Raw genomic sequence first — 24285 nt, forward strand, 5'->3', positions numbered from 1 at the left:
AGTTGAGTGAATGGGTCCATGCTGATATCATCAAACTCACTATCACCTATTAATCTATATCAATTAAAGAGTTAGAAGACATGACGTGACTTGTCCATTACGTATCAAAATCTTATTCTAAATCCCGATTGATCTGTATCGTTAGAAGATCCTAATTAGTTCAAAAGGATCCAATACCCACTTTATAGTTCAAAACACAAGTTATCCAATCATATATCAACACGTGGAATCCAACATGAATCACAACCACAATTGGCCCATCTATAGCCCAAAACGATTCGTGCCAAATGAGCTGGTCGGTCCGCAAGCATTCTCCCACACGATGTCATGCGAGCATACAGTGATGACAACCAAGCGTCGCTTTATCATCGAGACCGTTCGATCGTGATCAGACGTCCACGGTTGGTAATTCCAGATCTCAACAGTTAAGTTCCTATTTCATGTAATAATTATTTTCTTACCCCACAAAAACCGAGACCGAAACCGTAAGGCGGCTATATAAAGTGGGGGAAGACCGCTCCTCGTTTACCGCGTCTCTTCCTCGCCAACTCCCAAATCTGTCTCCGCTCTCCGTCGCTTTCCTTCCCACGAACACGACCCGGCTCCGCTTCTTCCGTCCTCGCGGAAAAGGAGCCCCAAAAACGGGTTTGATTGGATTCCGTTCTTCTTCCTTCCTCCTCCTCCTTTTGGGTGCTCGTCGATCGATGCGGAGAGCCGGAAATCTCTCCTGATCGCTTTTGATTCCCCTCGAGGTAATCCCTTCATCGCTCCTCTGCTTTATCGATTCCAACCTACATCATCGGCATCCAAGACCGATCGGCTCAAAAGGTTTCGATTCTTCTCCTCCTTTTCTTTCCAAGCAATTTTTTACCCCTTTCCAAGAATAGTGACTGGGAGCAGGCCAAGCAACGGGACTGGACTTGTCTCGTTCCCCGTCTCATTCGGCATTGATGCGTACGAGAACATCCCTATTAGGGATGTTAACAGACGGACCTAATCGTACAAGGTCTTCGTACGGTATACATGGCTGTGACGATCACACACGCCATGGCATTGGAATCGGTGTCGGTTGCGCATCCCATTCTCGCTTGGAGTTCAATCGATGTATTCGAAGGCCTATGCATTCGGGCTTCAATGCATAACCATGAAAGGTCGTGCTTGTCGCATGTTGACAGGAAAGATTAGCTTCGAATGTTAGTTAAGTAGAACGTCCAATGAAGTCTGCAAGCTGTTGCGGTGGTGGGCATTGGAAACTATATCTGTGCCTTGAAACCTCTTCCAACAATTGAATTGTCCTTTCCTTAGCTTTATCATTGCACGTGGCCACCTAAAATAAAATAAACCATAGACTGTATCTGTTCTCAATCACATGTAATTATAGGGTGATAAGCATCACGATTGTTCCAATTGCGCCTCAGGTGATACTCTGATGCAGGAAAAATATTTACTGGGGAGGTCTCTTCATGGATTAAATGAGGTTTATCCACCTGTCGTTACTTATTGGCTAATTACAGGAGGTTAAAGGAATGATTAATAGTTACGTGGCTGCTCGCTATCCTCGTTCATACCAGCCTTCTCATTGGAGAGAGAGCAGCCGACGTGGGACCACCGGTGCGCTTCCTGGGAAGGTCAGAGATGCGGGTAATTTTGTTCCTCGAACTCCTGGGCCGTTGTCGACGCGTGCACCAACGTAACGCCTTGGCAGCTAACGAAACGGAGCAACGTCGCCGTCCATCTTTTCAATTGGACGGCCCTGATTTCTCGACGATCACTAAAAGCTTTCGCGCTTCCGTGGGCTCATCCACACTGCAAGCAACACCGTCGAACACAAGTGCAGTCGGTTCTTATCGTTAAAGATTGCACGCATTAAGAAGATATCCTTGTAATTAATTAGATCTCGCAGATGAAACGACGATAAGCTATTTATTGGACGGTGTTTTCAGATGGTTTCCTTCTCTGATCTGTTGTTACGAAGCAGGTCATGTAAAGTTGACGAAGCTAAGCAGAGATGGATCACAGCGAGGGCGGTGAGGACATCGAGAGTACCGTGGACGAGGCGGCAGCGCCGAGGGAGATGAAGAGGAATGGGTCAAACTTCTTCGATGACAAGGAGGCGGGCATGAGGGAGCCCCTCCTCAGGCGGCGCACCATGAATACCACGTCGCAGCTTGCCGTCGTTGGCGCCAACGTCTGCCCCATCGAGAGTTTGGACTATGAGTAAGGGCATCCCCTGTGGTAACTTCTCGCATTTTATTTCTTTAAGCTGCATGCAATTCTGAGGCTGAGAATTAAACCATCAGATAAACAGAGTTGGTCTAATGTTTTATTTTTCCTGTTAATACCAAATCTATGCAGATTTATCTATGTTGTTTCTCTATCCGCTTGGAATTATGGATTTATGACCAATACCAAATCTATGCAGATGTATCTATATCGTTTCTCTATCCGCTTGGAATTATGCATTTATGACCTTGCTTACTTGATCTTCTGGTTGCCTGGGGAACACCCCGGCAACCTATCCTTGAACGACATGATAGGAAAATGCTATATAACACTGTAAAATTTCAGTCTTTCCCTATCTCTGTATATAGATGCTTAGTATGATATATTTTCTAGCTTTAAATTCTTTGTAAGCATAAATTGACTTTCTGGAGGAAATTCTTTGTCTGCAACTAAGTTAGAAAGGAAAATTTACTATGGATCAGACCTTCACTTGTTTGAGACGTAACAACCTTTACTGACATGAGGAAATGATAGATGTTAAACAAAGATGGCATTTGTTGTGTTATTAAAAAATGTGTTGCTACAGATTGTATTTCACAGTGTGTTAAAATCTTTCAGAGTTTAACTAAAGCTTCTTCACCAAATATAGGCTTCTAGTTGCACACTGATCTGAATTCATCTCAGGTCTATCTTAGAATGTTGCACAATTGTTCAAAAAGATGTTAGAATTTTGTTTATTTTGGTTTATTGTACAAATTATAATTAGGGTATATGAGTATTTTATCAATGATACTTGAACTCTCTACTTTCTGCAGGATTGTGGAGAATGACCTATATAAAGAAGATTGGAGATCAAGGAAAAAAGCTCAGATATTTCAGTATGTAGTTCTTAAGTGGACCCTTGCACTTCTTATAGGCTTGGTCACTGGGCTAGTTGGATTTTTCAACAACCTTGCTGTGGAGAATATAGCTGGATTTAAGTTGTTGCTGACAAGTAATCTTATGCTGAAGCATAGGTAACGTTTACACCATCTATTGAAACCACTTCAACAGATTGTTATAATGCATCCAAAGATGAGGAAATGTAAGAAACCTGAGTTCCTGATTAGTAAACTTTTTTTGAAAGATCAGCCTGAGGTTTCATATAGCATAGGAAAGCTATGTTTCAGTAGACAGTTTGACCATCTTGCATATGCAAAGTTTGAAAGGATGATGAGGGATAAATTGTGAAGCATAATCACATAAGAAGGAATTAATGTGACCCTGGGTGATTGGTTGGTTCCCCTCTTCACTTTAGTGGGTTCTAGGTTTGGATGCTTGTAAAGATGACTGCCCAAGTATTTTAGCCAAGTAATTCTCCTGGTCATGAAACACCTCGTCTTTTATTCTTAATATCAAAAGGATTTCAAATTCTTGACCTGGAAAAAATCAGAACAAGTAATGACATGCAAGACCCCAAAATTGGTGGCAGCATTTTTTTTTTTAATCATGTTGCTTTGTAAATCAAGAAATGAAGACTTGAATTAAGTATGTTTAGTTATTGCATCTTTTTTACTACTCTAACCATTATGTATTGATAAGAGAAATATATATAGTTTCAAACTAGGATCCCGGACACCTCTGCTAGTCACCTTAGTAATATTTTGGCAACAATTTTGCTTGTGATATTGTGCTTTTTCATAAGTGGAATGCAGCAATGCTTTTCAGTTACATGGCCAGTATATGTGAAGATTGAGAAACTAGCAAGGATATATAGATATTGTCTATGTACATCATGTATCAACCCTGGTTTTAAAATAGACATGGTTTTATTGAATGTAGCTAGGCTGTGCATTACAAACATTTACAAATAGGCAGTCATTTTAATTTTTCTATTATGGAAACTGCTGATGATGGACAGCTCTAGTAATTAGTATGAACATGAGATAATTTGATAGAAATATGCATCACTCCAGTGCTTGAACCAATTGTTCGGCTACTATCATTGTTAGAATCTGGGAAGATCTAGTGGACCTACAAGTGAAAGCAATTAACAATGATGGAGGCTTCTACCTTTCCCTTGTATCGAGTTAGCGTTTGTTAATGGCTTTGCCTTACTCTAATAATTACCAAAAAGGATTTTATGGAAGAAGAGATCAGCTAATTTTTTACAAATCACTGAAGAAAGAGTTGTCTAAAGCATATCATTCCAGAACATACAAAGATGCGCTCCATGTTTATGTTGAGTGATCATTATGGGAAAAGGCCTAGAATAGCTTATTAGAAAGTTGGTTTTAAGTGTTCACTATATTTAACAATTAAATTATGTAATGTTCCACAAATTCAAGTTTATATATTGTGGAGGCAATTGCTTTCATTAAGCATATCTTTCTCTGATTAAAACTGAATTTGGAATTTGTGTTAGTAGACCATTTTCTGATGAATCAGACTGCAGTTGGATTATTGCATTTAGGAGAAGTTCATACTGAAAATACTGCAGGAAAAAGGCTCCAAGCTATTATGTTAATGTAAACCGAATACTTCTATGATGTTTTCTGCTACTCACTTTTCTAGAATAAGTTTAAGTGATCATTATCTGGTTCGGTGCAGTTATCACAAAGCATTTGTTGTATATGCTGGCTGCAACTTAGTTCTGGCAGCAGCAGCTGCTGCCTTATGTGCTTATGTTGCGCCTGCGGCAGCTGGATCTGGCATTCCTGAAGTTAAAGCTTATCTAAATGGTGTTGATGCTTATTCAATATTGGCTCCTAGTACACTCTTTGTGAAGGTAGGACCTAACCTGATATTGTTGGCCTGTTTCTTGTTTTTCTTGTTCTACATTCAACTGTAATTATGGAACTGGATAGCAACAAGAAGCAACTTGATATCCAGGTTTTCTAATGTGTATCACTTCCATCAATCTTCCTGATTTATTGAAGAAAATCACAGTAGGGCTTGAGGTTCAGTAAATTATTTTCACATTATTGTGATCACCAATCAAGTCTGGTCTCACCATCTCCAGGGAAATTAATACAATAACTTCTATGCTCAAATTTTTTTCACTTTGAGGCCGAATTTACTGAGCTAAAAATTTGGTCACTATAGATCTGAGTTTTAATTCAGTCTTTTAGATGTTTTGACTGGATTAAGAGCAACCAAGATCCTAAGCATAGTTAGAGAGCTGCATGGACTATAAAATAAATTCCAATAACCAAGATCTTAAGAATGAGGGCTGCATGGACCATAAAAGAATATTAATATCATTAACTAACCCAGCATGAAAAATCATATAGAGAAGTTTGAGGAGTAATGGGTAGCTGGTCATTGGTATTTCTTAAGCATGTTATATTAGGAATTTCCTGCAGTTACATAGATGTGTATCCTTCTCAATCTTTTGCAATCAAGGCTATGTAAAAACCTCAGCAAGCTCTCTATATGTCTTGCATTTTAAATCAAAATCCAATCAAGGTGCTTGTCAGGAATGCTAGCTGCAGTCATTTCTCAGAAATTTTCATATGCTTAAGCACAAATAACCATCTCTGTTGTATTGGAAAGTTTTAAAACAACTTATTACAGAAAGAATAAATGAACAGCTGATAGTACCCCACTATTTCACCGAGAATGGCTGATTAATTTTGATTTGTTAATCTGTAGATATTTGGCTCCATAGGGGGAGTTTCTGCTGGATTTGTCTTGGGTAAGGAGGGGCCTATGGTACACACTGGAGCATGCATAGCTTCCCTGCTTGGTCAGGGTGGATCACGCAAGTACCGTCTAACATGGACATGGCTCAGATACTTCAAGAATGATCGAGATCGTCGAGATCTGATAACCTGTGGGGCAGCTGCAGGTGTGGCAGCTGCCTTTAGAGCCCCAGTAGGTGGGGTCCTCTTTGCCCTTGAAGAAGCAGCATCTTGGTATCATTCTTTCTCTAAGCACATATAAAGATTTTTTACTAAAATTTGTTGAAGGCTAAGTGGTAGTTGTTCAGATATTCATATTTGAGATTGTTTTTATTTAATAATCGCAGAAGTTCATGATATATCAGCGGCATAGTAAAAAGTAATAAAACAATGTCATAAGTCTCTCGATGGTTTGCCCATGTCTTGATTGGTAACTTAATACAATGTAGAACTTATGAGCACATCCTAACAGAAAAGTCATACCAAAAAATAGTAGCTTGGCATCAGTTATATATATGTGTTATGTGTAGCAGGAAGATTGCCACTAACTGTTGGAGAAAATTCTACTTTGGAAAAGGGCATAATGTATTGCAATTCTACAGTATGATTAATATATCCCTTAAATTATAATGATATTATAAAAATGTCATTGTTCTTGTGTTTTCAGGTGGCGAAGTGCCCTTCTTTGGAGAACATTTTTCACAACAGCAGTAGTTGCTGTGGTATTGAGAACTTTTATAGACTTCTGCCGCAGTGGAAACTGTGGTCTCTTTGGGCAGGGAGGATTGATAATGTTTGACCTCAGCTCCAGTGTTCCTGCATATGGAACACCTGATCTGATCGCAGTGATAGTTCTTGGTATTGTTGGTGGTATTTTTGGAAGTCTGTACAACTTTCTCATTGACAAGACACTTCGCACATATAGCATCTTCAATGAGTATGCTCTGATTTCTTCGTTTTTGGTTCATCTTTTCTATAGTTTCTAGTTTGGATGCTATATCAAATTCTATTTCGTTATAGTTTCTGACATGTATAGTCACAATGCTATAATATCCGAATCTTTAGTTTTCATTTATTATGGTGCTTTAACCTATTGCAGGAGAGGAGCTCCATTCAAGATCCTTCTCACAGTTGCTGTCTCCCTGTTGACTTCTTGCTGCTCATATGGACTTCCATGGCTGGCCAAATGCACCCCATGCCCTCCAGATGCACATGATCAATGCCCAACTATTGGTCGCTCTGGTAACTATAAGAATTTCCAATGTCCTCCAAACCAGTACAATGACCTTGCCTCCCTCTTTCTCAACACCAATGATGATGCTATTCGTAATCTTTTTAGTGGTGGCACTGACAATGAGTTCTGTCTTTCTACACTTTTCATCTTTTTCATTGGAGTTTATTGCCTTGGCATTGTTACTTATGGCATTGCCGTCCCTTCTGGCCTCTTCATCCCTGTCATATTGGCTGGAGCCTCATATGGTCGTCTAGTGGGCACCTTTCTTGGTTCTTTATCTAAACTAGATAAAGGATTGTTTGCCCTCCTTGGCGCAGCTTCCTTTCTTGGAGGAACTATGAGAATGACAGTCTCAGTTTGTGTCATACTACTTGAGCTCACCAATGATCTTCTGATGCTCCCCTTGGTAATGCTTGTTCTCCTTGTGTCCAAAACTGTTGCTGATTGCTTCAACAAAGGAGTTTATGATCAAATGGTGAAGATGAAGGGTTTCCCTTTCATGGAGGCTCATGCTGAGCCTTACATGAGAAACTTGGTGGCCAGTGATGTGGTCTCAGGCCCACTCATTACCCTCTCTGGGGTCGAAAGTGTGGGAAATATAGTTCATGCCATACGATTGACAGGTCATAATGGATTTCCGGTAGTTGATGAGCCACCTTTCTCAGTTGTACCAGAACTGTGTGGACTTGTACTAAGGACACATCTGCTTGTGTTGCTCAAGGGAAAGAGATTTACAAAGGAGAGAGTGTCAACCGGGGCAGCAGATGTTTTGCAGAGATTTGGTGCATATGATTTTGCGAAAGCAGGATCTGGTAAGGGTGTGAAATTGGAGGAAATAGATATCAATGAAGAGGAAATGGAAATGTATGTTGATCTCCACCCAATTACTAATAGATCACCATACACAGTGGCGGAGACCATGTCTCTGGCAAAGGCTGCAATTCTTTTCAGAGAGCTCGGACTGAGGCATCTATGTGTTGTGCCAAAGACTCCAGGGGTGAGTAGTCCTTCCACTTGTGCACTTTTAGGTATATTATTATCAGTAGTTAGATAATTGAATGCAATAATTAAGCACCTCAAATTGCCACAAGCTTATATCTCTGGTAAGAGTTTCTTGTAGTATTTTATTTTGCTGATATTTTTCAATGAGTTAACTGAGCTACTTTTAACCAGAACTAGAATATCCTCTCTGGTAATTTTCTTTCTTGAACATTAAAGTGAAGTTTCTTACACACTTATATCACTTGCATATTGATCAACTAATCATATCTTTTAAATTTAGCATGTTCATTCTAGATGCATAATTCAGTATTTTACTATGTTGATATTCTCCAACCAGAATTAGAATATCCTCTCTGGTATTTTTCTTTCTTTAACATTAAAATGAAGTTTCTTACGCACTCACATTACTTGCATATTGATGAACCAATCATTTCTTTTAAATTTAGCAAGTTCACTCTAGATGCATAATTCAGCACTACTATGCTGATTTCATGGAAGTCAATGGAATTCAAAGCCTCTGAAGTGAATTACAGCTATACCATGCCCTTGTTTTTCCTCTAAAAATGAGGCAATAAAAGGTGCACCTTTTTTTATTTGTATGAGCATCCTGTTGAATTTACATAGGCATTGGTAATCACAGACAGAGATTTTAGAACAGAATGGCTCAGATAGAAACTTTTCTTCTGTTATGCAACTATGCTGCTAGTTTGTAGTTTCCAACTTCCACTAATGGTTAACTCTGACTGGTTCTGAATGATCCAGCTTAAGAAGTTCATATGGCGATGATTAGTTGTCAATTTATTTGGTTATTAATATGTTCATGTAACTTCATGTATCATGGGTTCTCTGTTGTAAGATGTGGCACTCTTGGAGCACCTCAAAACCTAGTTTAGTTGGTGCTACATGCGTCTATTCATATGGCTTGTTAACTGAGAATCCTACATTGGTTTCTGTTTCTTGTATGTTTGCTTTCTCCAACAATTTGTAACAAGCTTCAGCTATCTCACATGAGAGATTGTTTTTTGCTTGCAGAGGCCTCCTATTGTCGGGATTCTTACACGACACGATTTCATGCCAGAGCACATTCTAGGGCTTTTTCCTCGTATCAAGCACCATGGGTAGCACGAGGCACTATCAATGTGCCACAACCTTCTGTTAATTATTGGGATATGTAAGATGCACTATAGATTCATCAACATCTTAGTTGCATTATTTCGTTGGAGATAGGTGACGAGCTACTGGAGAAAGTAGTTTACATTGCTTTCTGTTCATACTTCAATGTAAAACTTATTGTCGTTGTGTTCCGCATTCTGCATCTTGAGAATATGTTCAAGAAGTAAATGCATTCAAAATACGCTTCAAGCTGCTGTAGTACATTGAAATGCGGCATTTATCTGGTCTTCTCTTTATTTTTCCTTGGTTGACTCCAGCATCTACATGTCGCATGTGATCTCGTGCCCACACTGGTGTCTTCCTCCAATTTGACACCGGATTCTGTCTTTTGATGGTTCCTTCTTTCCATTGTGATTGATGAGCTGCTGGTAGCCTTGCAATCTTATCTGGATTCCTCTCGAGTACCAATTGTTCTCTGTGATGTTCATTCAATTTAGGAAAGATATTTTTTTATTGTTGTACTCACTCTAAACCACTGCTTTAGGCTTTAATGTGTCTTTTGTCGGACCAGGGGATAAATTTTGTGTAACTTTACGTGCAGCAGTGAAAAAGTATGGACATGCCTTCTTCATAAATAATTTGTCGAATGCATAGCTTTAATGGAAATCATCAAAGCAAATTACAAGTATCTGTGAGAGATGAACTGACACATTACTGCATTCTCTTCTTTCAGCTTTTACTGGATGTCTACTGCCTTCAATGAGCCAAGCAATGCGACATGTGCCCCGAGAAAGGGAACAGCCAAATCTGCACCAAGTAAACTCCCTCCTTCTCCTTCCTGAACTCGCAAACCACCTCGGCTTCCTTCTTCTCCAGGTCATACGACACGAGCCTCCCCGGCGCCCGCAGGTACACCACCTCCCTCTCCGGGTGGAGCGCCAACAGTTGCAGCTGCTGACGCGTGTTCACCGGAACTTGTCTCAAGATCGTCGCAACCTCGATGCTGTGCTTCAGCACCCATTCACCACCGTCGGCGTCCTCGAGCATCCAAACCTTGAGCCGGCCGCCGTCGCTGCAGGTGTAGTGGAGAAAACCGCCGGACTTGTCGATGCTCCCTTCGGGCTTGATGGGCTCCGGCAACTCGATCCGACGGCACCTCATACCGTCGAGGTCGATCGCCACAATGTAGTTGGGGAAGGCAACAACGTAGAGGATTCCAGCGAAGTACCGTAGCGTGGCCGTCATGGTGTCGGAGTCGACCCCCCAGTGCAGGCTGTGCTGTGCCCAGTCCCCGGTCGCCGACGAGAAGACCTCGAGCTCGGAACCCTGCGCGATCCAGCCGGTGAAGGAGATCACCCTGTACTCCGAGGAGTGGCAGGGATCGAAGGCCAGCACGGCGAGATGGGTGCTCTTAAGTGTCTGCGGCAGCGCCACCCACCGCTTGGTGATGGGGCTGACGACGTAGAACGTGGCGCGGAGTCTGGAGTAGGAGAGCAGAAGGCCGCTGCAGCAGTCGACGATGTCGGAGTCCCGGTGGAAGGGGAAGAACTCCAGGCCGCACTCCTGGAGATCGCCACCGCCGGAGGTGCACGCGAATCTCGCCTCCTTGGCGTCGGCGTTGCAGTGGTAGAACACGGCGGAGGTGAGCAGCGGCAGCCGCCGCAGGAAGTAGTCGTCGGAGATGAGGCGGCGCCAGGCTCTGGAGACGCACTTGAACCTGAACAAGGGCTTCAAAGGGAGCCTGGCGAGGATCTCCATGTACACATCGTCGCTCATGGTGGGTGGCTTCACAGAGAAAGAGAGAGAGAGAGAGAGAGAAAGAGAGGAAGGTGAAGAGCATATATAGGGCATGAAAGGAACAGAAGACGCGGAGTGCTGGTTTGGGGAAGAAGCTGAGTGGCGTGGGTGGAGAGGGAACAGTGTGGCTTCGGCTTGTACGCAAACCAAGACCCACATTGAGGCGTTCACTCTTAGTGAACTCTCGAATCGAACGGAAGCAAGGGGAATGTACGGGCACAGGTGGGCAACACACGGCGGGGGAGGTGGCACACACGAATCACCTGTGCTGATACGTGTTGTCACGGCGACGATCGCGGCCCCGTCGGTACTACTATATAATATATTTATAAAATAATCATTTGATTTTTTTAATGATAATATAACGTTGATGTTCTTTTAACGTTATATATATATATATATATATAAAGGATGGAAAACGTATGGTCATGGATTTTCCTCTAAAGATAATGATGAACAACTGCACTTTGTCACATTCACACACTGTATTCCTTCGCATCACTTGGATATGTCTCCACCACCGTCCTTGTGGCCAAGCAATCCGACATGTGCCGCGAGAAAGGAAATAACCACATGTTTACCACATAGCATGCCGTCTCCCTCTCCTCCTCCATCTCCAACACCTCCTCGACCTTGTTCTTCCTCAGATCATACGATACGAGCTTCCAGTCCGCCCTCAGGTACGCCACCTCCCTCTCCGGATGCAGCGCCACTACTGCTCCATTAACGTTGACGCTGTGCTTCAGCACCCACCCACCACCGCTCGACTCGTTGTGCATCCACACCCTGAGCCGACCGCCGTCGTTGCAGGCGTATTGCAGACCGCCGGCGGACATGTCGAGACGCGCCCCATGCTTCATGGCCTCCGGCAGCTCGATCAGACGGCACACGCTGTCGTCGCCGAGGTCGACCGCCACGGCGTAGTTCGGGTGGGCCAGGATATAGAGGGTCCCCGCGAAGTACCGCAACGTGGTGGTCATGGCGTCGGGGTCGAGCCCCCACTGCACGCTGCGCTCGGCCCACCTCCCGGTTTCCGACGCGAAGACCATGAGCTCGGCGCCCCGCGGGAGCCAGCCGGTGAAGGCGACCACCTTGTACTCCGAGGAGTGCCGGGGGTCGAAGGCGAGCACCGAGAGTTGCGCTCTCTTGGGGGGCCGCGGCAGCTCAACCCATCTCATGGTGATGGGGCTGACGACGTAGAACATGGAGTGGAAGCTCGAGTAGGAGAGCAGCAGGCCGTGGCAGCAGTCGACGATGGCGGAGCTCCGATGGAAGGGGAAGAACTCGAGGCTGCATTCACGGAGGCTGCCGCGGGACGTGCACGCGAACCGGGGCTTCTCGCTCTCGCCGTCGCCGCAGCGGTAGAAGACAGCGGAGGCGAGAAGGGGAAGCCGCCACCGGAGGTAGTCGTCGGAGATAAGGCGGTGCCATTCCCTGGAGACGCAGCTAAATCGGAACAGGGCCTCGACGGGGAGCCTGGCGAGGATCTCAAAGCACACGTCGTCGCTCATGGTGGCTTCACTGCTGTAATTGGCATCATCAAATGGAGACTCAAATATTGAAGTCTTACGAATCAGATCAATAATAGTTTAAAAAAGAATTAAAGAAAAATCTTATTAGATACAAAAAGAAAAAAGAAGAAAAAACCTGAAGAGTCCTATGGCTCCTCCACTCTGCTCTCGATCTCCATCTAACTTATACATCGGAGAGGAGGCTATACCTTTCGGATTCAATCTCATAAGCCTCCTCCTAAAGAAACCCAATGTCGACTCTCAAAAGAAATGGGTTTGAAGGAATGATAAAAAGGGAGGAGGAGAGAAGGCAATGAGTTGTTTGTTGTGGGTGGGAGGAAGGTATTCATAGCTATTTATAGCTTTCTGAGACGAAAATTGCCGTGGCGAGAATTAAGGGAAAGCTACTTCGGACCTTCTTGTCACGGCGTGTATCAATAATAGCCTCTCGGTAGAGAGGGGTGTCGGATTTGAATTGCACGCTATGTTGCCGACTAGGCTTGATTGAGTTGAGTGGCTTGTGTGAGATTAACCTACCGAGTTGGCATTGGATGACAACAATGATTCGTTAAAATACTTTTGACGTGGCGTCCGTCGTTTGATGCGTGTTTCAAGTTTACGTGATTGATGCTATGGTTTCTATTGATCTAACCGAGATGAGCTTTGTTGGCGCGGTGGCGAGAGAATAGTTAAGGAACTATTCGTGACTATGGTTTGGAGATACGTTTCGATCCATAGAATGTAATAAAATAATCAATGGCCAATAGATTATAAACCCACGAATAATACACACAAAATTTACATGATTTGACCTCTAAAAATAAATATCATGTCAACATGCAATAATAATAATAATAATAATAATAATAATAATAATAATAATAAGTTGAATTGAATCACGCAGCAGATGTTAGCAATAATGTGGAATCTCAGCAGTGATGTAATCCACCCATCTAACATTATTCTAATCGATACAGTCAAGAAAAAAAAAGGAACATAAAATTCCACAGCACTTGACATCATTTTCTAATGCAGCAACAGGAAATCTTTGCTTGCACTCGACGAGCACTTGTCAACCACTTGGCGTGGCGCGGTGGCATTATTTTGCGTCTCGGATTCGACAAAGGAGGTTTTTATGTTGCTTGCGTCACTGTGAAATGAACCTAATTCTTCTTTTTTCGGCAAAAAAAACAACTCTTTTTCTAAAGATGATAGATAGATAGATAGATAGATAGATAGATAGATACATTTTATTCCTTGAAATAAGAGAGAGAGAGAGAGAAACGTGAACGTAATTTGCATGTGAAGTAGGTTTTGCGATCGGACCAGAACTCGAATGTTTATATATATATATATAATTCATCCTTTTTTAAGCAAAAAAGAACAATTCTATTTTTAAAGACGATAGATACAGCAGAGAGAAACGTGAGAGAACTCGATTGGATCCGATCGAGAGAACTCTATTATTATTATCATTATTATTTATTTTTTTTACAAAGAGTAAATGATGAAGATATAATTTTAGTTCAAAATTTTATGATATATTCTATCTGTCAAAGTCTTTACTAATTAAACGATCCCTACCATCAAAATTTGAACCATTAGCAACTCAAATCAGATTTTGATCCATCAAATATTTCTTTATCATGTATCTATCATCCTTCCAATTGAACCAAAGGTCTCTTCCAATGAGTAGATGCACTTATGATTGGATCCTACAAACACAAGTTATAATGAATGCTCTCTTAGGTGAAAAACGCATCCAAAATGGTAAATTTAGAGAGCACAAGAAGAGAAATTTAGTAGCCCTGGTTAGGTCCCCCTTTTTTCAAGTGCTAAGTCCTAAGTCCTCAACAACGAACGCATTATTACTAGAGGAGAAGAAATATATAGGCTTTGATCTTTGGATCCTCAAACCCACCCGTATCTCTTCTCTCTTTAAAAATATTAAATACATTATATTATCGATTTTATTTAATTATAAAATTATAACGACTTAATTTAATACTCTCTCATTTAATTATAAAGTTTAATTTTAATTTAATATCCCAACACTAACGACTTAATCGTTGTCGGATAATTACTCTCTTTTTTTTTGCTTTGTGAAAGGTTAACAGAGGATGTCCTCCAGGAACTCGTGACTTCAGGTGGGAACTAAGGTGTGACTCGGAAGTCATGAAGGTGGGATCCGTGTGCCCACCACATGAATTGCTGTTACCAACTAACGTTATCATTAGGTATGCCTGCATTCCAAGAAAGCTATTCCTCACACCACCACGTGAATTGCTGGTACCAACTAACGATATCTGCATTCCAAGAAAGCTATTCCTCACACCACCAACATGGTAGAGATAGCGTCAGAGACTGCGATATTAGAGGGCACATGAATGTCGACGCACTAGCAATTACATTATTATATTATGATTAATATTTCTCAATATGATTTATTAAGAAGAAATATCAAAGATCCACTTTGAAACAACAGCAAGATTTAAATTCTTATTTTTAAACATCGGGGTCTTTTGTCTTAGATGCGTTTTCGGTATCAGCAACAAAGATCTAATAGCACAGAACGGAACATTGAGAACATTGAGAATAAGACTCCATATTTGGCAAACAATGGATTTCCACATCTGTAAGGAAATGAGTGCCAACAACATGGCTAGTAACTATTGAAATGCTTCATATCTATGAATAAAATATTCTACATATCTATAATAAAGAATGCTTAGACTAAATTGTCAATCCTTGGCATGAAGAGTGTTGTTGTTACCTTTAGGTGGAAAACAGCACATTTCTTTTCAGAACAGACCAAATGAACCTACAAACAGGACCACTAGTATTTCTCTGATACCAATACTACACATCTTGTGGACCTCCTCATGCCCCCAAACATCATTTCTTTGTATTTTATGAGTGAAATATATCACAATAGAGAGAAACAAATTAATGAGTTCAAGCAAAGATGAACTGCTTAACACAATCCAAGATTGATATGCTTCAGAAGTAAAACATCACAACATACAATAAGCAAACTATATGTTGAAGGCAAACATGAACTTTTGTATCATTTACACGCAAAAGCATCACAACATGCCATTAGAGAGGCTTTGCTTTATGCCTAACACAATCCAACTTTAGCTTTCCAGGTTGCAAGACTAGTATATATTAGGAGCAGTGACTCATCTATTTGTAAGTAAAACATCACAACATACAATAAGCAAACTATATGTTGAAGGCAAACATGAACTCCCGTTAGAGGCTTTGACAAGTGTTTTAACACACACACACACACACATAATACACAACTTGAGCTCTCCCAATTGCAAGATTTCCTTGCACTTGGAAACATTGCTACATGCTTAACACGATCCATCTTTAGTTTGTTCCAGATTGCAAGACTTCCATGTGCTAAAGCAGTGGCTCATCTATTTCCATGTCATTTGCGAGTAAAACATAAGAACATAATAAGCAAAATCAATATGTTCAAAGCAAGGATGAACTCTCATTATAGACTTTGGCTTATGGTCAATCTAACATTAGCTTTCCAGATTGCAAGACTTTGATATACTTCATCAGTCAGTGACTCGTATATTTCCATCTCATTTGCAAGCAAAACACCACACCATACAGAAACAAACCAATGTGTGTTCAAGACGAAGAGAAACAACCACTAGAGGCTATGCTTGGTGCTTAACTTGATCCAACTTTAGCTTTCCAGATTGCAAGACTTCCATATATTAAAGCAGTGGTTCATCTATTTCCATGTCACTTGCCAGCAAAACATCACAATATACAGAAACAATCCATTAGAGGATTAGGTTAAGCTTGACACACACAGTTCAACTTTCGCTTTCTGATTGTAAGAATTATCTTATACTTCAGCATTGGCTCATCCGTTTCCATGTCATTTGCAAGCAACATCACAACATACAGAAGCAAAAAAACCGATGAGTCCAAGGAAAAATGAACTACCATCAGAGGCCTAGTCACATGCTTAACACATGCCAACTTTAACTTTCAAGAATTGCATGACTACCATGCTATTAGTTGGCCATAATAAAGATGTACATTATGTAAACTTGTGCAGACTGTGAAACCATTTAAAATAATAAGTGCATCATAAATTGTTAAAGTCATCACAATAACTTAGTCAATTTTGAGTTTTGATCTATCTATGGTACTCATTGTTGCTTCTTTATTGGGTCTGCAGGCTGTCATAGGTTGTCTAGTGGTGAGATCTGATAGGGTTTGAAGCATGTCAGTTAATGAATTATGATAACAGAAGCTTTCATTTTTTATCTATTTAGTCCTGCTATTTCTCCCTTTTTTCTTATAAAATCAAGATATTTATTTAGTTTCGAGACCTTCATATCCTTTCCTTTAATATCTTTTAATCTGAACGCCAACACTGATTGTACAATCATGAGCCCTATCAGATTTTCCAGCTAACTTTTGTCTCTTGAACAGATTCATTCATTTTTCATTTGCAGAAACACGTAGGCATGTCAGTTTGTCAGTGCCACGATAGCAATCTGAACCAAAATATGTTTCCAGCTGAAACTCTGAATCAAAATCGCATTGCAGAAGTTTTTTGCCTCAACTACAGAAACATAATACATGTAACTACACTACAAAACCATAATAGATGCTATAATGCTACTGCTCAGCAGCAACAAAAACCAACCAGAGCTTGTCTGACATAACTTTTGAGCTGTTTGAAATCTACAGATGATCAAAAGCATATTTATAAGCAACTTGGAAGCTGCTACACATCCCAATACAAAACTTACAAATATCACTGCTAGAGCCTTGTTCTCCATGTCAATTTGATGCTCCTGTATCCCTTTGATCTCTGATCTGTATACAACATCAAAACAGAAGAATTGAGTGACTCAAATGTCAACCGCTCACTCTTTTCTTAATATGTTGCAAATTAAATATTTAAATGAAATACACTGATAAACTGAAAAGCACAAGGAAGCACATTCTCGGAAGATGTGAGAAATAATAAAGCTAAACCTTTAGATGAGATGAGGAAAGAAAATTATAAGGATTTCTGATATATTATAGATTAACTGAAGATTATGATTTTGCATAGGTGCATGAAAATTAATCATTTTTCATAAAAATTGGCAAAGCAGAAAAGATAGGCAAGAATATGATGAGCATCTTGATGATTAGAATCTGAGAATCATCAGAGAACCAAAGAATCAAAGAGATCTTGAAGTATCTCAGCATCCTAAAGCCAATTATCTAACAGTAATACAGTTTGAGTAGCATAATATCAAGTAGAATGTATATAGTAAAGATCAAGCTACATACCAGGATGATGATCTAACTAATAAGCAGGGATTACCATTTTATTCTTCATGAAGACAAAATATTAAGTAGAATGCTGAACCAATGAAATGCAATGACCAATGAACAAGCTTTAGAATCTGATAAAATTTTGCTCAAGAACATTAAACAAAAAGGTTGTTTATCTTCTTAGCCAACAACAAGAACATTATAAATGAGTCAGTTGACTAAAATGCAACCAACCTATAACAATTTCCAAAATTACAACGTAGGTACTATTTGCCAAAATTAGTATATATTCCCTGACCGATGAAGCATGGGGCATATTTGATTGTCTTGTATATATGCCCTGGCCATAATTAAACTGGTAAAAATTAGAGAGGATGATTTCATAACTAGCAAACTAGGTCTTCAATGAGCTACCTCCAAACCTTCTTAAAAAAGAAGTGCATGCGAACAGCTTGACAGGGTTAATCACACACAATTTAGAAAAAAACAAGATAAAAACACTTCCTCATCAATTGATTAACCATGAAGATGCATCAGTGGAAATTATTTTAATTATGGCTCAATAATCATACATAACAGGAAAAAGGATCCTTAAGAAAATTCTCTGACATATCAGGGAAGCAACTGAATGTGCCACGAATGGTCGTAATATGCTGACAAACATTTGTATTCTGCATTCAAGAAGTGATATGTTCTATCATGAAGCTCTAGTGTCGACATGTAATCATATTCATCTCTCTTGTGCAAAACAAGATCTGTGACCTTTTTGTCTGATGCAGTGTCGGAAAGCTTAGTATTTGGAAGAGCCAAATGCAAAGAGGACACCAATCACAAGAGATTAGACAACAAACATCAAATAAAACAACTTTGTTTCATACCTGAGTCTTGCATTCTCTCTGATTAGCTGTTCCAGCTGTGAGGAAACAACTGATTTCCATAAAAGAAGCTCTCCAATGTCATTGGCCTGAAGTCAAGGAATTCAAATATAAGCTTAAGAAAACAGATATGTGTTGGAAACAAATCACAACAAAAGCACAAAATTTCAGAGTACGACATACAAAAACTTCTTTGCTGTTCTGAAGATTCTTAATCTCAAATCTGATCTGTTCCAAGAGCAGATCTTTGTTGGTGATATCATCATCAAAGTCCTTGAAGATGTGTCCATATCTGCTATTCAGTTCCTCCAGATAACGTTCCAACACAGAAAAGTTCAAATCAAGAGTTTGAACCTTCTGCATTAGAACCTTAAGAACAGTGTCTCCAGGCATCCTTCCAACTTGGGTTGGCTTTGTATCTAGTAACGGATTAGTCAGAGTATTCTTAGGAGCATCTCGTTTTGATTTCAAATTATCATGAGGTGATTGGTTATCGAGATCTGTAAGAATTTCCTCAAATGTGTCTTCTTTATCATTGTGCTCATTCAACTGTTCAGCAATCTGTTCTTCAGGTTCTAACCGACTGTTTTCAACTGAAATCAAATCCTCTAGCATCCTCTCAACTGCATCAACTCCATAAACTTCCACCACGCTAAGAGTACAGAAGAATTCAGAACCATAATGGCTAAGCAAATTAATCTTCAAGTACCTTGCCCACTTTGGCTCTGATAGGGAAAAACGCTGTGCATGTTTGACATTTGCAGCAGTAAAATTCCCTAATTTAACCCAACTGTCTGTTGGATAAACTAAACTGCTAAACAGATCAAAATACTTAAAGTTGGAGGAGTAGTGTTCAAAATTTGCAATCTCAATCGTGTCCACCAATGTTTCTTCTGAGAGCTCTAAAACAACATATTTCTCCTCAGCTGAGCATGGATTACGTAAATACTTGTCCTTATCCTTATCTAAGATGTTGGAAGCACCCTTAGCTTCCTTGTTATAAGCTAGCACCTTTGCCCCTTTATTAGCGGAAGCATAATTGTACTCTTTACCATTAGGCTCTACTCGGTGAATGACAGTTCCTGTTTCCCTGGAGACAACCTTTTCTTTTGAAGAGATGGCCTTGCTTTTGAATTCATCAAGACCAGGAGGTGTAATACGAGACAATCTATCACTTCTTGGAGGAGTCTCTTTTTCCAAGTTATTGCCCATATAAGAGACATCATCTCTCTGATCTGGAGATGTGTCCAACTTGCTGCTTTCACTGACCAAAACCTCTTCATCGCTCCTAACATCTACACCTTTCAAAACTATGGTCTTTTGCTGATTGTCAGTTGAACTGGTAGCTGACGACTGCAAAGGATCTTGAGAATCCATCATTACCTTATCAGGATAAGATGGAACTTCATGCAAGCTGAACTCACTAAGTGCAGCATCCTGTTCATCTGCATCTAATATAATAAGGAGACATATAGGGAATCGTTATCAGTATTAATCTCTGCTCACTTTTAAAAGTCAATGATTTTTTTGCAATTTTGTTATGTTTATTATAAATGTGCATTGACATTGACAGTTATCAAAATCTTCATGCTATCAGCTTGTTTCTATGGACTTTTGAAAGATCATAGTTATCCATTGCAAGAAAATTTAATTTTAATGAATACAGAATAGAAACTAATGAAACAGATAAGCAATAGTGGTCAGTTCTAATCAGTGAAGAAATTATAAGAATAATGAATTAAATCCACATAAGTTATCAAATCAGGAAAATCTGAACAAGGTAAGAAACCACAATGCAGTGGTGAACCATCAAGACAAGAAGAATGGCAGAATTTTGTAAACGCAATTTACCAAAATACAATCATTACAAGCATTTCCTTTGGGTCCAATAGATCATTGCAACAGTGTTAAATATCAGTAGAATAATCAACAGACATCCAGATATCAGAGAAATTTTTTTATTAACAAACAAAGAAAAGAAATGGGCAAGAAAGAGAGAAAAGAATACAAGTGAGGAAAATTCTGAATAACAACATCAGAATAAGGATCCACGAAAGCAACAAAGCAAGCAAATAGATCAACCAAGCTTCTCGACAGTCTTGATAGTATCATCAAAGCAGGAAAGAACGAAAGAAATTTACCTCTAAAACCATTGCCCTTGCTAATTAACAAATTGAGGAGGAAGACGACAAGCCATAAGACAAAAACCAGAGATGCAGAGACCTTGTAAAAGCGCTTTTTCCTGTAGTAAAGGTTCTTCTCTGATGCAGCTCTTCTATGTAGAAGAGCTCTTCGTGATCTCTGCATTTGCTCATTAATCCAACGTACATCTGCAAATCCAGAAAGCACAGGATTAAGTAAGTCAAAAAGAGAATGAGAAATCCCCTGGTTCCAAGACTAAATAAACAAAAAGAATCAATAGAACAAATACAAATTTGTTACTAGTAACGAATGATCCCATCTAAATCCTACATGCTCAGATGCATAGATGGGTATATTTTCTTTGTTGTTGTGGCGCATAATACACTTCTCATACACCGACACAGAAGTTATCAGATCTAAGTAGTAGAAGCATGCAGGACAACATGACACGAAGGAATAAGAAACTGAAAGCTCTGGCAATTCAGAATTAAGGGGAGAAACAGAAAGAAATAGACGTATTGGATTTCTCTCAGAGCCCCTTCTTTTGTTCTCGCCCAAAGTGGAGAGACTCGAGTATCACAGTACTTGTTTCCTTACATTTCTTTTCCCTCCCCTCACCAAGTATCCAAATAGAGTCCTCTAGGTTCTTTGGGTTAACTCGCACAAGGCAAAATAAAAAGAGCGTTTTTGTCCACCCCTTTCACCTGCTTCTTCCAAGTAACCATGTCGCCCACCCACCATACAAACTAATCCAGGATTCCTCATCAATCCGAGAGTGTAGGGAACAGCAGATTGCATGAGAAAAAAAAAACATGTAGACGCCCACTTTACGGCCCTCAAACATGATCCAAATCCGAGAACAAAAACACCAGCCACGTCAAAGAAAGAACAGCGATCATCGTTTTACCAGAGCATGCAACTGCCGCTCCTCCGATTTCGATCAGAAAACCCGAGATCCGAGATCCGGAGGTGTTGATGCACCCTCGATTAGCAACCGAAACCAAACAAGCCAGAAAAGGAAGGCATCAGAAACGACGCATTTGAAATGAGGAGATCCTAGATCTACCACAACTCATCCCCCGGGATCGATCGAATCGGAAGAGGAGGTAACCCCAAGACTCACGGCGTCGTCCTCCGCCGGACGAGGTGGAATCCGAAGCCGTGAGTTGGGGAAGCAGAGGAAGGGATTCCCATAAGCCCGAGGAGTACGAAGCGGAAACGTTCCTCACCTCCTCAGTCTTCTCGATCCTCTAAACTATTGTTTCCTTCCTCGCTTTTAACGGCTGTGATGTCCTCGCTGGCGTCCAATTGTCCCCATTCCAGCTCACCCCAAGCGCCGCTTTGCTCACCGCGAAGCAACGTAAGCAAGGGGGGAATTCGATTGGTGTGGTGACGGATACCACCGCCCACGTACGGTTACTTTATTGGGTTTAATTAGGTTTAAGATTACAGCTTCTCTTTTGAAGAGGCGTTGACACGGCGACCAGATTGGATCTGAGTGAGTCGATCTGGTTCGAGTCCAATGTGATGACGGAAGGTGATGGCGACCCAATCCGACGATCACGATTTGACACGGTGTGGTTTGATCAGAATCAGAGATGATTAATTTATCTCAAACAAAATTTTATCCTATAAAGGCTCACTTCAGTCAGGTGGAAGGTTCCAATTTCATTCAATAATTTTTCTCAACATAAAACAATAGTATGATGTGATGACATTATAAAAGTATACTATTATGTGAAATATAATTTTGTAGGATTTAATTTTAAATCATTATAGATCTATTGATTAATAGGATTATTGAATTTGATACATCTTGAATGAAGCCTATGTAGATAAGAATATACACTCACTTTTTTTATTTTTTATAGGACTACTAAAAATATTCTATCATTATATAGGCAAGAGGAGAATTTATGAAAAAAATAAAACGAGAGAATCCAATAAAATAAGATATTCTTCCTTTATATTAGTTAGTAAATATAATTAGGAAGGTATTGATTAGTTCAACTAATAATGATTTTGATAAATTATTACTTACCATTTGTATAAAAAAAAATCCAACTAAACTTCTAATATATATTTACCCTAAATTATTAGGTCATATATCATATGCTTCCACTTACTTAGTAACTAGTTAAGATATAAAACAAAAAGGTTGCTCAAAATCATAATAAAAAGCTAATTTTATTTTGAAAATAATCTTATCAAATTTAATTTCTGAAAATTTTTAAATATATTTTATATAAATACATAAATTTTTAAATAATAAAATCAATAAATATAATAAATACTATATTAAATCTAACTATCAAGTCATAATGATTATATGTCATTAATATTATTTATATACCATAACACTCTTTGTCTTTCTTATCATAAATAAATAATTTTTATTACATAAATAAAAATATTAATTTTTTCAGTGTGTCAATTATAAACAGTAAATATTCTAGTATGTTAATTGTCAATAAATTTAAAATAATTTTTAATAGTCTTTAAATATTCTAGTCCATTAGTTATTTTAAATATTCTAATACATTAGTTATAAATGGTAATAAAATCATAATATTATTAATAATTACTATTCTTATAAATATAAGACTAAGCTTGTTAGATTTTTTCATTTATTTATTTCATAATACTTTTATAAATTAAATATATAGGCTTTTAAGGTCAAGATCTTACACACTAGTGTAATTTTCACATAATAATTTGAGTACAAAGATACATGAGAATGGAAGAAGGGAGTAAACAATGAAATCATAAAATAAAAATATATTAATACTTTGAATTTTTATGATCTTTATAAATAATTGATATTATTTATTTATTTTTAAGTGAAATATTGATATATCTAATGTTCGCTCAAATGCAAAAAAAAATATAAGAAATTATCTAGGATAAATAGTATCCATTATACTTTTAATTAGTGTTGATATTTTATATATATACAAAGATATATAAAATAATATTATTCTACCCATCACAAAATTTATATTTTTAGATTATCTAAATCTCCTAAATATTTATATCATGAATGCTATTTTTTAATATAATTTTATAAATTTATTAATCCAAATCACTTTTATAATTACAAGATCAATACAATATTATATAATACTTTTAAATATCATATGAATGACAAATCATTTATTGTGATTCATACCTTATAAGCCTAAAATGATGATAATAATAATAATAATAATAATAATAATTATTATTATTATTATTATTAAACAAAAACATTAATCAACATAACGAAACTCATTAAAATTATAAATCATATTTTCATGTGAAGATAAATATTATTTCATAAATTTAATCACGTGATCATGTATTTTAATAATCACATAAGTATCAAAAAATAATAATTAAAAATTTAAATATCACGAGCAATAGACAACCAAAAAATT

General features: G+C 38.9%; 4 protein-coding genes across 10 annotated transcripts; 1 reads left to right on the forward strand and 3 right to left on the reverse strand.

The window, feature by feature from the left end:
* Nucleotides 1-513: 513 nt before the first annotated feature.
* On the forward strand, nucleotides 514-9536 carry LOC135633408 (chloride channel protein CLC-c-like). Of its 3 annotated transcripts, none has more exons than XM_065142828.1 (8): nucleotides 514-1882; nucleotides 1979-2217; nucleotides 3039-3239; nucleotides 4813-4990; nucleotides 5857-6119; nucleotides 6553-6822; nucleotides 6985-8116; nucleotides 9154-9536. In XM_065142828.1, exons 2-8 carry the CDS (start codon nucleotides 2009-2011, stop codon nucleotides 9241-9243), a joined length of 2343 nt encoding a protein of 780 aa, XP_064998900.1. In that variant the 5' UTR covers nucleotides 514-1882; nucleotides 1979-2008; the 3' UTR covers nucleotides 9244-9536. The 3 variants fall into 3 exon arrangements, with proteins under 3 accessions (XP_064998900.1, XP_064998901.1, XP_064998902.1); XM_065142829.1 differs by having other exon boundaries at nucleotides 514-828; XM_065142830.1 differs by having other exon boundaries at nucleotides 514-752.
* A 302-nt stretch (nucleotides 9537-9838) lies between these two features.
* Nucleotides 9839-11328, reverse strand: LOC135633409 (putative F-box/kelch-repeat protein At1g15680). Its single transcript, XM_065142831.1, has one exon. It carries the CDS (start codon nucleotides 11188-11190, stop codon nucleotides 9991-9993), a length of 1200 nt encoding a protein of 399 aa, XP_064998903.1. The 5' UTR covers nucleotides 11191-11328; the 3' UTR covers nucleotides 9839-9990.
* A 115-nt stretch (nucleotides 11329-11443) lies between these two features.
* Nucleotides 11444-12890, reverse strand: LOC135633410 (F-box protein At3g26010-like). Of its 3 annotated transcripts, none has more exons than XM_065142834.1 (2): nucleotides 12752-12890; nucleotides 11444-12555 (listed from the first exon to the last, which is right to left on the reverse strand). In XM_065142834.1, exon 2 carries the CDS (start codon nucleotides 12540-12542, stop codon nucleotides 11508-11510), a length of 1035 nt encoding a protein of 344 aa, XP_064998906.1. In that variant the 5' UTR covers nucleotides 12543-12555; nucleotides 12752-12890; the 3' UTR covers nucleotides 11444-11507. The 3 variants fall into 3 exon arrangements, with proteins under 3 accessions (XP_064998906.1, XP_064998905.1, XP_064998904.1); XM_065142833.1 differs by having other exon boundaries at nucleotides 11444-12552; nucleotides 12679-12876; XM_065142832.1 differs by having other exon boundaries at nucleotides 12679-12876.
* A 4188-nt stretch (nucleotides 12891-17078) lies between these two features.
* Nucleotides 17079-22121, reverse strand: LOC135634176 (SUN domain-containing protein 4-like). Of its 3 annotated transcripts, none has more exons than XM_065144455.1 (5): nucleotides 21777-22121; nucleotides 20869-21057; nucleotides 18911-20172; nucleotides 18731-18816; nucleotides 17079-17402 (listed from the first exon to the last, which is right to left on the reverse strand). In XM_065144455.1, exons 2-5 carry the CDS (start codon nucleotides 21032-21034, stop codon nucleotides 17174-17176), a joined length of 1743 nt encoding a protein of 580 aa, XP_065000527.1. In that variant the 5' UTR covers nucleotides 21035-21057; nucleotides 21777-22121; the 3' UTR covers nucleotides 17079-17173. The 3 variants fall into 3 exon arrangements, with proteins under 3 accessions (XP_065000527.1, XP_065000525.1, XP_065000526.1); XM_065144453.1 differs by having other exon boundaries at nucleotides 18911-20178; XM_065144454.1 differs by lacking the exon at nucleotides 21777-22121 and adding an exon at nucleotides 21200-21657 and having other exon boundaries at nucleotides 18911-20178.
* Between the last annotated feature and the right edge of the window lie 2164 nt (nucleotides 22122-24285).

This window comes from Musa acuminata, chromosome BXJ3-3 (genome assembly GCF_036884655.1).
Source record: "Musa acuminata AAA Group cultivar baxijiao chromosome BXJ3-3, Cavendish_Baxijiao_AAA, whole genome shotgun sequence".
NCBI classification, from domain to species: domain Eukaryota; kingdom Viridiplantae; phylum Streptophyta; class Magnoliopsida; order Zingiberales; family Musaceae; genus Musa; species Musa acuminata.